General features: G+C 41.9%; 2 protein-coding genes across 2 annotated transcripts; one reads left to right on the top strand and one right to left on the bottom strand.

Moving 5' to 3' along the window:
* Positions 1 to 4,959: 4,959 nt before the first annotated feature.
* Positions 4,960 to 15,309, bottom strand: LOC5514712. Its single transcript, XM_048734732.1, has 9 exons — positions 14,965 to 15,309; positions 13,447 to 13,611; positions 11,218 to 11,529; positions 10,290 to 10,471; positions 9,556 to 9,687; positions 8,874 to 9,104; positions 8,235 to 8,304; positions 6,918 to 6,997; positions 4,960 to 6,745 (listed from the first exon to the last, which is right to left on the bottom strand). The coding sequence occupies exons 1-9, from the start codon at positions 15,083 to 15,085 to the stop codon at positions 6,695 to 6,697; spliced, it is 1,344 nt and encodes a 447-aa protein (XP_048590689.1). The 5' UTR covers positions 15,086 to 15,309; the 3' UTR covers positions 4,960 to 6,694.
* LOC125573803 (uncharacterized protein K02A2.6-like) lies at positions 5,133 to 6,658 on the top strand. Its single transcript, XM_048734585.1, has 2 exons — positions 5,133 to 6,523; positions 6,655 to 6,658. Exons 1-2 carry the CDS (start codon positions 5,133 to 5,135, stop codon positions 6,656 to 6,658), a joined length of 1,395 nt encoding a protein of 464 aa, XP_048590542.1.
* Positions 15,310 to 15,382: the final 73 nt, after the last annotated feature.

The following is a 15,382-nucleotide window of genomic DNA, read 5'->3' as shown; positions in this document are numbered from 1 at the left end:
TCATATCACACACCATTCGCCTCTCTATACCCCCTCCCCCACCCTCCACCCCAGATCTAACAAAAAGCTGGAACAAGAAAAACTCATGTCACACACCATTCGCCTCTCTATACCCCCTCCCCCACCCTCCACCCCAGATCTAACAAAAAGCTGGAACAAGAAAAACTCATATCACACACCATTTGCCTCTCTATACCCCCCTCCCACCCCCACCCCAGATCTAACAAAAATCTGGAACAAGAAAAACTCATATCACACACCATTCGCCTCTCTATACCCCCTCCCCCACCCTCCACCCCAGATCTAACAAAAAGCTGGAACAAGAAAAACTCATATCACACACCATTCGCCTCTCTATACCCCCCTCCCACCCCCACCCCAGATCTAACAAAAATCTGGAACAAGAAAAACTCATATCACACACCATTCGCCTCTCTATACCCCCTCCCCCACCCTCCACCCCAGATCTAACAAAAAGCTGGAACAAGAAAAAGTCATGTCACACACCATTCGCCTCTCTATACCCCCTTCCCCACCCTCCACCCCAGATCTAACAAAAAGCTGGAATAAGGAAAATCATGTTTACCCCATTCGCCTTTCCACCCCCCCCCCCCCCCCCACTCCTAGGTCCCAACAAGCTTGAACAAGGAAAATCATGTCTTACACCATTCGCCTCTCCTACCCCCCACTCCTAGATCCCTACAACAAGCTTGAACAAGGAAAATCATTCTTACACCATTCGCCTTTCCAGCCCCCCCCCCCCCCCACTCCTAGATCCCAACAAACTTGAACAAGGAAAATCATGTCTTACACCATTCGCCTCTCCTAACCCCCCACTCCTAGATCCCAACAACAAGCTTGAACAAGGAAAAGTCATGTCACACACCATTCGCCTCTCCTACCCCCCACTCCTAGATCCCAACAAACTTGAACAAGGAAAAGTCATGTCACACACCATTCGCCTTTCCTAACACCCCACTCCTAGATCCCAACAAACTTGAACAAGGAAAATCAAGTCTAACACCATTCGCCTTTCCTAACACCCCACTCCTAGATCCCAACAACAAGCTCGAACAAGGAAAACCATGTCTTACACCATCCGCCTCTCCTACCCCCCCCCCCCCTCCCACCAAAATTCAACCCAGTCTACAATCAAACAGCAACATCGGTCAATCAGTGAATCGACTGACCGCTTCAAAATGACCGACAATGTAACACAGAACATGGAGTAATATTCCCCATGATCCATTCCCGTAAATGAATTCATGCAGCATGGGCTACCTGTAGCTCTCTGCTGCCGAGTTCAGCTGCATCCTTGAGGAGAGGCTCCCCGTCGGTGTCGCCCTCAGTCTCGCTTGTCCACCTCCCGCCGTAGTCCTCGTCGGAGTCTGAGCCAGAGTCAGTGTAACCTTTTCTTAGGTTTTCTAGTGATAGCGACACGTGAACAGGCTTTGGGCCTACTATCTGGTCGGCACGACGGCTTCTGTGGAGGAGAGCACTTTTGCTAAAGAAGATCAATGCTATAGGTGCTTGCAGTTTCAAACCACGAAACCACGCGTCATGCAAGTTGGATCAAGGGGTATTATAACAACAAAAACAAAAATGCTACGACTACAACAATAACAACAACGATGATGTCATCGACGACAACAACAACAATAACAGCATAAAAAGCAACAACGACGAAGACTACAACAATAACAACAACGATGATGATGGCGATGACAACAACAATAAGGTCGTCTTGCCTTCTCCTCCGCTCCCGTCGTCTTGGTGGACGGTACCCGTCATCTGCTGGCATGGACACAGAGAACCTTGCCTAGAAATACATAAACGGAAGTGTGTAAGAACCGCGTGCGAGAACCGCGTGTAAGAACTGTGTGTAAGAACTGCGTGTAAGAACCATGTGTAAGAACTGCGTGTAAGAACCATGTGTAAGAACTGAGTGTAAGAACTGAGTGTAAAAACCGAGTGTAAGAACCTAGTAATTTTAGAACCTAAAGGCAAAAAATTTTGATTTTAATACCCCAAAATATAAGAACCTACTTAGCCAAAAAATTCAAAAGGTTTTTATATGATGGATTACTCCATGATGAAACAAATTATTGGGCTTTAAAATATAAATTTGCTAAACAAAAAGATAAGATTACAGATATAACATGCATACAGTAGGATATCTCTATAGCAAACACAAGGGCAAGGAAATTATGAAATTGTGTTCTCTTGCGCTTTCTCTTGCGCTTGCGTTCCAGAGAGAATCGGAAAAATTTTGCAAGTCTCGCTTGTAAAAAAAGAAGGCGTAAGAAAAGGTGAAATTCAGTTAAATAACCATCATAAAATGTCTATGTTATGCAACCAGAAACAGTACAAGCTCCAAAGAACCACCTAGAAAAAGCGGGAAAATGCCAAGACGTTGCTCATTGTAACAATGACATTGACAGTCAATGATCTAGCTACGGGTATGTTACCCCTTTAAGTTATTTGTGATACTATCACACAATCACCTGAGGTACAGGGTCATCCATAACATGGCGTATATCAAGTACTGGCCGAGAGCGCTGAGGGCCGGGGTCACTTTTAGGAGCCCTGTAGAAATGTGAGTGTTTGTCAAGATTATCACCAACAAGAAAATTAAGCACAAGCACCAAACCTTTCTCTTAAAAATTCCATCAGAATAGCCATTCCAGCGATAAGCATGCGCGCATGCACCGTCATGCAGCGTGCCCTTCGTTTGGTGCAAGGTTAAAAAAATGCGTGCACTGCATTCTGGTAGTTGAGGTAGATTTCTATGGTAATGCGTGCGCAAACTTATAGCTGCAATGGCCTATTGAATTGTGCCTTGTTCTCCCCACCCTCCCCCTGTGACTATCATTTTTTAACACTCAAATCCAATATGGCGGCCACGAGCTACGATTTCAGGTTTTCTAGGGTTTTTCTCACCAAAAAAAGCATGGAACGCCTACAGGTATGCTAAATTGGCATCATCCTAATCATCAACAGAAATCTTAATTATCATCATCACTATCGCTATCACAATCTCCAACACCCAAACCACAATATCATCACAATCATTATCCTAACAATCGACATCATCATAAACACACAAAAAAACAGCAATTGTCATCATTATCACCAGCACCATCATCACCACACATATATAGGTCATCTTGATCACTCCTATCGATGACTACAACATGGCGATAAACTTTCGATATTATTGGAAAAGTCTCTTGACCTCCATCTTACCCTGGTGCATCGCCTATCAGGTTTCTAAGTGCTTCCAAGATGGAGTTCCGGATGGGTTCACTGGTGCAGTAGTGGTACAGATGAATCAACACAGGGAGCCCGTCAGCATTCACCATGCGCAGTCTATTGATGATGGTATCGGCAGTGATGGTCTTCAGTAGACCCAGGGAGAGCTCCAGAATCTTATTATCATCAGCATACTTCTGACAAATGTCTGTTAAAAAGCATAACATTAGTTATGACAAAAATAAATAAATTACAGTATACAGTATTTATATAGCGCGTAGATTAGACATTCTAAGCGCTTAACATTTCAATTTTAATAGCATTAGGAGTACTACTAGTACTGTTAGCCCACAGAAATCAAACTTTTAACTCAGTGGTGAGAAAAAAATACTTGCTATGTCTTGGCTGGTAATTTAACCTATTACAGCAAAGGTGAAAATCCCAATACACTGATGAACTAGCACACTGGGCCACCTGTGGATAGAGGCCCCATACATTGTTGTGGTAAATGTGCTACCTGTGGTGAGGCCACACATGCTGACTCACTAGCATACGTGTGCTGACGTGCTATTGCACTGGACAGCCTGTAGTGGGAGGCCCCATGCTGGCATGCTAACACATTGGGCCACCTGTGGTGAGAGGCCCCATGCTGACATGCTAACACATTGGGCCACCTGTGGTGAGAGGCCCCATGCTGACATGCTAACACATTGGGCCACCTGCGGTGAGAGGCCCCATGCTGACATACTAACACATTGGGCCACCTGTGGTAAAGGGCCATAAACTGATGTGCTAGCACACATATGCTATGAAAGGAACACATACAATAGGGGTAATAGTCATGACACAACACCAAGTAAAAAAAAAAAACTCTCTCCTTCATGGGAGGATAAACAAATACCCTCCTTACCAAGTATAGCACACACATGCTATGAAAGGAACACATACAATAGGGGTAATAGTGTCATGACATAACACCAAAGACTAAAAAAGGTAAAAAAAAAAACCTCCTTCATGGGAGGATAAACATATACCCTCCTTACCAAGTAAGTCTTGTATTCCACCCAGGAAACCAATGCGAGCTCTATATCTGAAGTCCAATGAGATGTTCAGCAGCGCTCCGAGAGCTTGGATCAGGATGTCCCTCACAGGAATAGATAACATCTGAAGCAGGAAAAATCAAAAGAGTTTAGTTAGCCACCTTAAAATCTCGATGAGATGAGCATGTAAAGTCAATTGTAAAAACAATTGTAAAAAGAACTACAGTTCTTTTAAAAGTTTAAAAAAAGATAAAAAGAAACCTTACTAATTTTTGCTATGCAAACATCTTGCTGAATTGCTAGAACTATCAAATCTGAATTATCGTGACACTGTCTTCTACCCACTGCTGCACTTTCTACTTAAAGGCCTCCATGTTGCTGCTGTTGCTAGTTTCGTAGAAAGGTACTGTATATAAACTCAACAACTGACATTTAGAACTTGGGTTGGCAGCCATTTGGTAACCATTTGTACAAGCCGTGATTGGATATCACTTACACTGAACAGGATGAGGGGTGAGCTGGAAGGTGCTCCAGCATGAAAACGGGTATGACGTTTCCGACTTTTTCCCCCCACCACATTCAGGGGAGTTTAGAGTGGAGTTTACCCCCTTGGGAGTAAAATGAATGGACCAGTTGTCTGCAGTATTTGCTCACTGTAATATATTCGGATGGGCTCCCTGTGTTGTACACCATATTTGGAATGCCTCGTGGGCATGTCGGGGGTTGTTCAGAAATAAATGGAGTTCAGTTGTTGTGTTCAACGAGCTGTCTATTTCTTCGTGATGTTTTAGTCCCGAAAAACATTACATCTGGCGACGAGGATGGGATCTGTGGAACACCATGAGTGTCATCGGTCAACTAAGAGAGTTCGACCGGCAAAAAGAGTCGTTTGAAGCTTACATTGAGCGGCTTGAAAACTTCATGAAGGCGAATGGCGTGCGAAAGGAGAACGAGGTAGCTGTCTTGCTCACTGCAATAGGTCCTGAAACGTACGGACTGTTGAGGAATCTTTTGACTCCGGAAAAACCTGACACCAAGACATATAAAGATCTTGTGGATATTTTGAGTGGCCATTTGCATCCGAAACCCTTGGTTATTGCCGAGCGATTCAATTTTCATAACCGGTTTCGTCACGACTCCGAAACAGTTGCGGACTTTGGCGCCCAACTAAAGAAGCTTTCAACTCACTGTGAGTTCGGAACTTTCCAAGATGAAGCTTTGAGAGACCGTTTTGTATGTGGTCTACGCCAGGAAGCGATTCAACGGAAACTTTTAACCGAGAAAACCTTGACGTTTGCGAAGGCTTTGGAGATCGCTCAGTCGATGGAAATGGCGGAATCGAAGTCGTCGGAATTGAAGGGCTCTGGATCGTCCGGATCGGGCTGCGGTGAAGAAGTTCATCAGCTTGGAAAAAAGCCACAGAAACACAAGAAATTCACACAGAACAAGGGAGGAAAGCCCAAAACAGCATGTCATCGTTGTGGCAGTGCTGAACATGATGGTAAATCCTGTAAATACAAGAAGTATAAGTGTGATAATTGTGGCAAAGTGGGTCACCTAAAGAGAGTCTGTCAGTCCAAGGAGTGCAAGGAAACCAAGTATGTTGAAGTTTCAGTGGACAATGACCAAGAAGATGAGTCATTGGGGTTCTTTTCAACTCGTGAACCCAGCAGCAAAGCAGTGACAGTAACTATCACTGTTAACGGAAAGGAAATTCCAATGGAAGTTGATACGGGAGCTGCACGCACAGTCATCCCTGAAAAGTTGTTCAAAGAGAATTTTGGACATTTGAAACTCAAGAATGCAAGTACCTCATTAAAGACTTATTCTGGAACAGTGTTACCTTTAATTGGTGAAACCGAAGTTCTAGTTGAGTACGAGGGTCAAAGTGCCAAGTTGCCTCTGATTGTGGCAAAAGTTGAGAGCAAACCAGCTATTCTGGGTCGTAATTGGCTCAGTGTTGTTAAGCTGAACTGGGAGCACCTTTTTAGTGTTTCTTCTTCTGATTTAGTTCATGAACTGACTGCACGGTTCAAGGGTGTTTTCTGTACGGGCCTGGGCAAAATCAAGGAGTTTCAAGCAAGAATCAATGTGCAACCTGAGGCCACGCCTAGGTTTCATAAGGCTCGCCCCGTGCCGTATGCCCTAAAGCCAGCAGTTGAAGCAGAGTTGGATCGCATGGAAAAGGAGGGGATCGTGACAAAAGTGTCCCATAGTGAGTGGGCTGCCCCGTTAGTGGTCGTCCCTAAGGCAGATGGTGGTGTTCGTTTGTGTGGAGACTACAAAGTTACGGTGAATCCAGTTTTGGACGTCGACCAATACCCTCTGCCTAACCCTCAAGATTTGCTCAGTGCTCTGGCAGGTAGTACCAAGTTTTCTAAACTTGACCTCAAGCATGCATATCAGCAACTGCCTCTTGGTGAGGAGTCCAAGAAGTTCCTCACTGTCAACACCTGTAAAGGGCTCTATCAGTATAATCGGTTGCCTTTTGGTGTCGCAAGCGCACCTGCTGTATTTCAATCTACTGTTGACACCATTCTCAAGGGCATTGATGGTGTTGTTTGCTATATCGACGATATTTTGATCACTGGAAGAAATAGACAGCTCGTTGAACACAACACTCACCTTTAACAGAACTTCAATCCCACCAGCAGTTGTTATGAATCCAACATTGGCCAGCTCATAGCTCAGATTCTGCAGTGCTCCTGCAAGCATGGCAACACAGTTAGAAATCAATTTTGCAACCAGGATTTGAACAAAGGCTGATTGTTATATTCCTAAATACTGGTGTCCTATCATAACAAGTTGGGTCATGAGGTTTCTGAAACGGTTATAAATAAAATAACTAAATATTAAATTGGAGTAGCTAATCACTCTCATTGACGCTGGGAAACTGAATTACGAGTGCTCAGATTCAGACGTGGTCGAGTTGAAGGCATGAGAAGGCGCCTCAGGCAGCCGCCATACAACTCATGTCTGACCACAGAACACAGCTAAGATTGAAATTTGATTTTGTGGAGGGATGAAACCGGGAGAAAAACCCTCAGAGCAAAGGTGAGACCAACTAACTCAACTCACGCTGGAACCAGGAATTGAACCGAGAACCCAGAGGTCAGAGGCAGAGACACTACAGAGCGACGCTCTGCCAACTGCGCCACCTGGGTTATAGAGATGATGGATAAAGGCAGTATGAGCAAGGGGGCAAGGTAGTGGGGTAGGGGTTTAAGGGGGGGTAAAGGCAGTGTGGGTGGGGGACTAATCATGTCTAGGGACCCTGTACTTTGCACAACTGAACAAGACTAGTGCAAGGTGCTAGGGGTGTGTCAACGGGGATTAAGGGCCTATGAGAGAGACAAGTCAGAGTAGTATGATGTTTCAGTGGGGTAAGGGTGTATAATCAAGACTGGAGTCGTGCGAGATGCAGGGGTTTAGTCAGTTAGGGTGAGAGTTAATAATCAGGACAAGAGTAGTGTGAAGTGCTAGGGGTGTGTCAGTGGGGGTGAAGGTATATGAGAGAGACAAAAGTAGTGTGAGGCGCTAAGGGAGTGTCAGTCAGGGTAATGGTCTATGAGAGAGACAAGAATAGTGTGAGATGCCATGGGTGTGACAGTGGGGGTAACAGTCTATGAGAGGTACAAAAGAGTAGTACTGTGAAGTGCCAGGGGTGGGTCAGTGGGGGTAACAGTCTATGAGAGGTACAAAAGAGTAGTAGTGTGAAGTGCCAGGGGTTTGTCAGTGGGGGTAACAGTCTATGAGAGGTATAAAAGAGTAGTAGTGTGAAGTGCCAGGGGTTTGTCAGTGGGGGTAACAGTCTAAAAGAGGTACAAGAGTAGTGTGAGTCACTAGGGTTGTCAGTGGGGCAAAGGTTAAAGAATCAGGGTTCTCCTCAAGCATTGATAACCAAACCAACTTAAGGAAACTCCATGGAATTATTCAACACACCTGCAGTGTGCTCCAGAATGGCAGCATGTGTTGGGCATGGCTGAACACCGGCAAGAGTACACAAGGAAACCTACAGCACCACATACAGAATGTTTTGTGGAGGAAAAAAATTGTTCATAAAGGACAGGGCTTTCATTAACTTTCAGAGTAGGAGGTGGAGATTGATAAGTAGGGGGTTATTTTATCTTTTGAGCTCAAATAAAACTTAAGTCGACTTTAAAAAAAAAAGTAGCAGGTATTTGGTGGAAAATAGCTGGTGCTTTGGCTGGCTGTGGGGGCCTAATGAAACCCCTGAAGGATTGAAGCAAGAGTCATTTCAAGACCCCACCAAACAGTGAATAAAAAGTATCTGAATCCAACTTCTACGATAAATATTTCAAAGCCAAAAAAGGATACAAATGAGATGTATATTGATTTAACTAAATCTACTTGTATCACTGTCAAATTAGAGTATTCCAATAAAAAATGGCTCCACTCTATTGCTAGAGCATAAAATAATCTATTGATAACAATATATTTTTTTCAAAATAAAACCATGTGTGTCACACTGGAATGGGTCCAAGGTCTTTCAAACCATTTGTTACCCGCAATTCTGAGCAGAAGAAGATGTTGCATTAAAATTCTAGTTCTACAATTTACCTGTGGTAGACACTCCTGTAATTCTTTTGGAAGTGTAAATAAACTGGATGTTTTGACAAGGACAGTAAAGCCATAATCAATAGCAAAGACTTTTGCCTGGCCATCTTGAGCGTCCGTGGCTGATGAGACGTCTAGGATGATTGCCCGGTAATGGTCTTTGTGGCCGGCTATGTTACCAGACACGCCCACTATGTCACCAGGCTCAGGGATGCCTTGCAAAGGATCACAAATCTAAAATAGAAGAGTGTGCTGTGTAAATATAAATGTTGTTTATGCATAGTGCTTTGACTTGTAAGTATTTGATACAGACTGTTCCTCGCCATTTATAATCATGAGTTGGGTGGTTCTCTTTCATGTCAAATACAGTTCAATAAAGTGTGATTTGAGACAGGACCTTGATAAGAGATTAAACATCTTTAACTAATAAAACTTAACAGATTCACAATACCAACGGTACAGCGCCTTTTCTACAGCTCTAAAAATAGAGATGACACGCCCTAAATTCGAAACCGGGACCACTAGCAGAAAATGTATCACCATGTTATTGCAGCTTTGAACTTTTACTCAACTTAAAAACAGTACTTCTTCAATGTTGTTTAGATTGAAAGATACAATTGTCAGTTTGACAAAAGTCTGATGTAGCAATTTTTGTTTTAAATATTATATAGGGTGTATAAGTAACCTGTGAGTGAAGAAACTTTCTGATCTCTTCAATCCTCAGCTTTGTGGATTCTCCACCAACATGAGCCCAGAAATGTCCAGCATCAATCACCTCACAAATTGATATGTCACGCCAAGTATTTTCACCCTTACTCTATGTAAACAGAAAAAAAAGAATACCTCATTGGTCAAGAAGTCCAAGCACGGCCTGTAACAGACCTCACACTACTTGAGGGCACAATACTGAGAGATAAAAAAATGGGGCACAGCCACGCCCTCTCTGGGGGGGTTTGCCCCCCCGCCCCTATAGGCATTCCAGCCCTGCCAAGCTGATGACAGTGATCTTTTAAAGATGTAATGATTATAAGACGAGAGCAGGCTCAGTTTGATAAGAATTTTGGCTAATAGCTGCAATTGCAAGCTCAGTCAATTGGCTACCACTCTTGCGCATGGGTATAATGGCTGGTGGTGCTACCCTTTCGTTGACCAAAGAAAAAGAAATTTTGGCAATCTGTTTCACAGCACCACCTAACATGATGTCCAAACAGCACAAGCATTGCTGGGCCACAACATCTCAACTGCTTTTTGCCAGTGATGCTTAGTGCTGTTAGCACAGGGTTCTAAGGGGTGGATCACGATTTTTATTTATTCAAGACTGAGGGCAAAATTAAATTGCAACTGTTATGGTCACACTCCATAGAAATCTCGAAAAGTGTATGGTTTACAAATTATACAGTGCATTAATACAATATTTACCTTGTCATTTTTACCCCTCGACCTTTCACAGGGTGGGTCCTCCCTTGATAGGTCAGGCCACACCAGCCCCTTCTCCACCAACTCTTTAGCAATGATGACATTTTTACCAGGCATACTGGTGTCATACAGGTCTACAGAGTTAAACTTGTTGAAAAGCTCGCTAAGGACAGTGAAATCCAGGCCTGAAAGAACATAAATGAGGTAAACAATATGTATCTCTACAGGCAGAAAGCTTAAATAATAACTAGGCAATTTCCCACTACCCTTTGGCATAAAGCGTTTCCTTATTTTTTCTACTAAAATACACTTAGAAAATACAATACTGACAGGGACAGTGCTCATCAAAATTTCCTACTACAGTGCAACCTGGATTTTACAATTTTACCTCAATTTACCGATGGTGTTCCTTTCTCCCGATGGAACTAAAGTGAAATGTATAAGAAATTACCTCGATCTAACAATATTTTAATACAACAATATTCTTGATTTTATGATACAAATCTTTTCTCTCAAGCATAATTTTGACCTCGATACAACAATATTACTGATTCTGTCTATCAAAAAAGAGACAGAAACTCAAGACACCACACATATACAGTAAAGTTAATTGACTTTTTGATTTGACAGATCTTGTTAAATACAGATTACAGTACAGTCCACAGAGTACAGTCCAATACAGTTGCATATCATTATTTTGTAAAAGTTGATAATTAACCCAACCTTGCTACAACAACATTTTCAGTGGATGTTCCTTTATTATATCTTAAAATCAAGGACTTCTTTGCTACAATACCTTGATTTTACAATACATTTTCTTTCTCCCGAGGTAATATCTGATATCATAAAATCCAGGTTCCACAGTACTTTAATGTACTGTAAAACCAGTCCACTAGACTAAGAGCATCAGAAAAAACCAAAAAAACAGCACCTTTGTGTAGCAGATGTAGAGCTGCTCTGACTGCTTGGGATTTACCCAGTTCTTTAACAGAACCAATGAGCTGCCGTCCTTTTGTCATCTCATACATGGCCTTGTCGGCCTCATCACTGTGTTTGTATATCATCTGGCAACAATTTCCATGACTGCCATCGGCGTCAAACACATCACAGAGAGCCACAAGCTGCCGTACTGCCCCGGCACTGATGAGCTCTCTCTGACATGCAGCATTCTTGTAGGCAAGCTTTTGTACAACGGCAGCTCCTTGCATGTGAGAGAGAAGTCTCTCGTTGTTTGTTGGGTCTCCTGAAAAATGGACAGACATTATTTAAAGGTGGAATTGAAAGCGCCTCACCCAACTCAGGCGCATACCCAGGATTGGTTGAGGGGGATGCGCAGTCATAGGTCTCATATAGAAAAAGCATAGTATTTGAAGATTCCTTGATAATCCCATGTACGCACCCCTGCTATCTGTTCCTGGAAGGAATAATCATGAGACCACAGAATCAAACTAATCAAATTGAGAACATTTAAAGGGCACTACTTTATGTTGGTGTCTTGGGGCTCAAATATGCGACCAAGGAACAAAACTTAGAGTCATTTGAGGAAAATCAGAGCTAGTGAAGACTCCTTAGAGCAAAGGAAAAAACCAACCAACTCAACTCAATTCTTAATCAAATGCTATGTACAATAATGAACTCAAATTTGTTCCACCAGCATTTTAATCTGAGGTGTTTGATTCTAAACTTGTCTGAGAATCAGTGCTTCTAGTTTGCTGTACAGTAAACATAACTGCATTGCCTGGATGCATGTTTCCCTTAGAATGATAACAGAGTATGCTGGTCTTAGAGTGTTCATTTTTTTTTTTTGCATTTAAACAATTGTTTGGCTTGGGGTACTATAAATTATGAACAGTATAGGCTGACATGGAAGTTTACGGGTTTGAACAGAGGTTGAATAGCAGGCCTGAATAAAAAGGTGCTTCATTTTTGTTGGTTTTTGGATTTATTATATATTTTCACCAAAAGAAAATGTCTAGCAGACTGGGACTGTATTTGGACCGTTGGGAGGCCTGTGGTGATGTCAAACCATGGTAGGGCACAAAATTTTAGTGTTGAATCGTATGGGAAATCCAAAATCAAAACACCAGAAATCAGTTGAGTAATGGTGTTGTCAAACGAAGGTGCCAGGCCAAGTGCCTTAGAGCTCACAGACCCCCAGTGACAATCAAGATTTCAACAGTAGAAGACAACAGTGAGTTTGATATGGTTTTTGGGGAATGTGCAGGGTTCAAAATATATATTTTTTTTATATCTGCTAGTTTTGGATTTTGGTGGGGAAAAAAAGCCTGCATAGTAAAAATATGAAGAGGTGATACAGAAAAAAAGCCGGCAAAGTCCAGAAAACAGCTGGCTATTGCCGGCACCTGGCCGCTATTTTGAATCCTGAGTTGGATGCAAATTCGCACCATATTAGGGTGAACCAGTGTAATAGTTGTAAATATGCATTGTATACTTAGTACAAGCCATCGCTTGCTAGCTTTTTCAGTTATGTTCTCTTTTCTTTCCTGATGCAGTGTAGGAAGAGATCCCCTCTTTAAATTCCTTTTCAATTTCCGGGCCTTAGCATCACTTCCGATGGAGAACTCCTTACTCTTAGTCCAGATGAATCAGGCCCATTTTTTTCCTAGATTCCGGGTCTTTTGTGTTGTATCCTAGGTTTTTTTCCAGATTTTGCGGACATTTTAAAACGAAGTTGCTTTCATTTAAAAACAATTTGAGTAGCTGTACCAAGGTTGTGATGTCATAAGCCCCGCTTTGACAGAGAAAAATGTTTGACAGTTTGCAATGGCAAAACTACAGCAAAACAATACCATACTTACCAGAGTATAATGGCATACTTTTTTAATCCCAAAATTACGTCGAAAAATGTGGTGCGAATAATATGTGGAACCCATTGTTCTCAACATGATAAAAAGCGGAAATTAATAAGAAAATGCGGCAATCCCATTGTAGGTGAAAAACAGTCACAAAATCACTTAAAAATAACTTTTCCGGTGTTTTGTAAAAAAAATGAAAAACGTTGGAGGGGTCTTTTTTAGGCAACTTTCAACCTTAAAGTATGAAGAAAGAACAAGTTATTCTACAGTTCAGCCTTTCCACAAATGGCAGAAGTGAAGGGCTTTACTGGACAGTATAACTGATAAAATATATTGCCACTCACCTAGATTACTTGACTTTCGCTCATGTGGTTGACATATCAAGACCAGGGTGGTAGCCCCGCCTTGCGCTATGACCTTGGCCTTGGCTGTGTTGTTTTGATGGCAAAGCATGACAAGTGCCCCTGCTGCATAGCTCTTTACTTGCAGATTCTGAGAGCGACATAACTCTATGGAAACATTGAATATCATTGGCAACTTGAGGAAATGTATTAAAGTCATTGGTTGTGTGAACAAAGTATACAATAGCAAGAATTGCTAGTGGATGGACGAACTCAATGGTGCATACAAGTCGAACAGTAACACTAGACCAAACAAGCACAAGTTTGAAGATGCTTCTAGGGCACAAACTCTTTTTTAGTGAAACAGGTGTGCAAAAAGAGCTGCATATATAAACCCGTGGCTACGAACTCAACACTTAACAAGACTTATATAGATGAAAACAGATACAATTTTGTGGCTAGAAAGAGGTAGATGCTGCCGTTCTACAAACGATCCCTCATTGCAGGGAATCTGAAGAATAAACTATGGCGAGATAAAAACATAATCACTAAGAAAAAATTATTATGACCAAGGCGTGCTACAGTAAACACTAATAAGACACAGTTCCCACATTGTCTCTCATAAGAGGGAAAATATGTGCCACCCTCAAATAAGCACCTTGCCTAAAAATACACTTTAATGATGAGGCAGGCTGTAGGCGGTAAGAGAGAGAGTGAAGAAAACTGACGGTAATACAAGCCACAACATTTCATCATTGAAAGTTTGCTATAATCTAGAAATGAAACCAATTTTCAAATATTTACCTCTCCTGAATAAGTGCCTTACCTTGGACACAAAAAGAAACAAATAACGGTCCGGGCACCTATTTGAGTAATAGGCCATCCCAGCTATAAGCTTGACGCACACTTACACTAGAAACCCATCTCAACTACCAGAATGCATGTGTCTGGTTTTTTAAGTTTACACCAAACAAAGTATGTGGTGCATGACGGTAGTTTAGGTAGGTCTCCATGTCGAGTGTGTGCGCATTCTTATAGCTGGATGTCTTATTGCGGTACCTCACAAACGAGTAAGATAATCAGTAAAGCCCCATCTGCACTAACAATTTTTAGTCGACAACTGTATTTGTTGGCATCTACACTAGCAAGAGTGACAATTTTAAATTGCCGAGAAAAAGCAAACCTGCTAGCTTTTGAGCAGCTATAGTTGCCATTTAAAAATTGACGACTTTGCTCCATCCACACTAGAAAATAAAAATTTTCACATAAAATTGTCAACTAAACATTGTTAGTGTAGATGGGGCTTAAGTTTATGCCAAGTAGATAATTACATAAAAAGAATAATGGTGATCGTCCACTGTTACAGCCAAAACTTTATGAACAAAACAGAAATTATTAAAAGAAGATACATTCACCGGCACATAATGACCTAATTATTTCACAAGCCATCGTGAAACACAAAGGTTTTAAACACAAACTTGACAACTTCGAGTTCATCAGAGCGCGCGGAATTGAGCTCACCTAATAGAAGTTCTATGCATCCCTCATCCACAAATTGCTGCTGCTTGGCTGGATTAGAGACACATTCGTCTATAATAGACGATAGAACGTCGATGGCACCTTCGTCTTTGTTACTTTCCATGTTTTCAAAGTTACGGGAGACGGCTCTCTCTCTCACGTGCCTTGTTGCTTGTGTTGTGATTAGGGCTTCAACTCTCCCCAGTCTCCATGAATGGACTTTTTACGCGCGAAAATATAAATACACACACACAAATGCAAATTTTTTCAAAGCCGTTTTTTTTTTTTTTTTCAAATAAAAAAAAAATAAGATGATAATTTATCTGAAAGAAGTTCCACGTAAAATTTGTAAAGATTAAAAAGACAAGAAAAATGGAATAGAGTTATACTTGGTATGCCTGTGCCTTTTGTTGAAAATTGG

The sequence above is a fragment of the Nematostella vectensis genome, chromosome 11 (assembly GCF_932526225.1).
Source record: "Nematostella vectensis chromosome 11, jaNemVect1.1, whole genome shotgun sequence".
Lineage (NCBI taxonomy): Eukaryota > Metazoa > Cnidaria > Anthozoa > Actiniaria > Edwardsiidae > Nematostella > Nematostella vectensis.
Note: the sequence above shows the minus strand (reverse complement) of the source record. Positions and strands in the feature narration are given on the sequence as shown.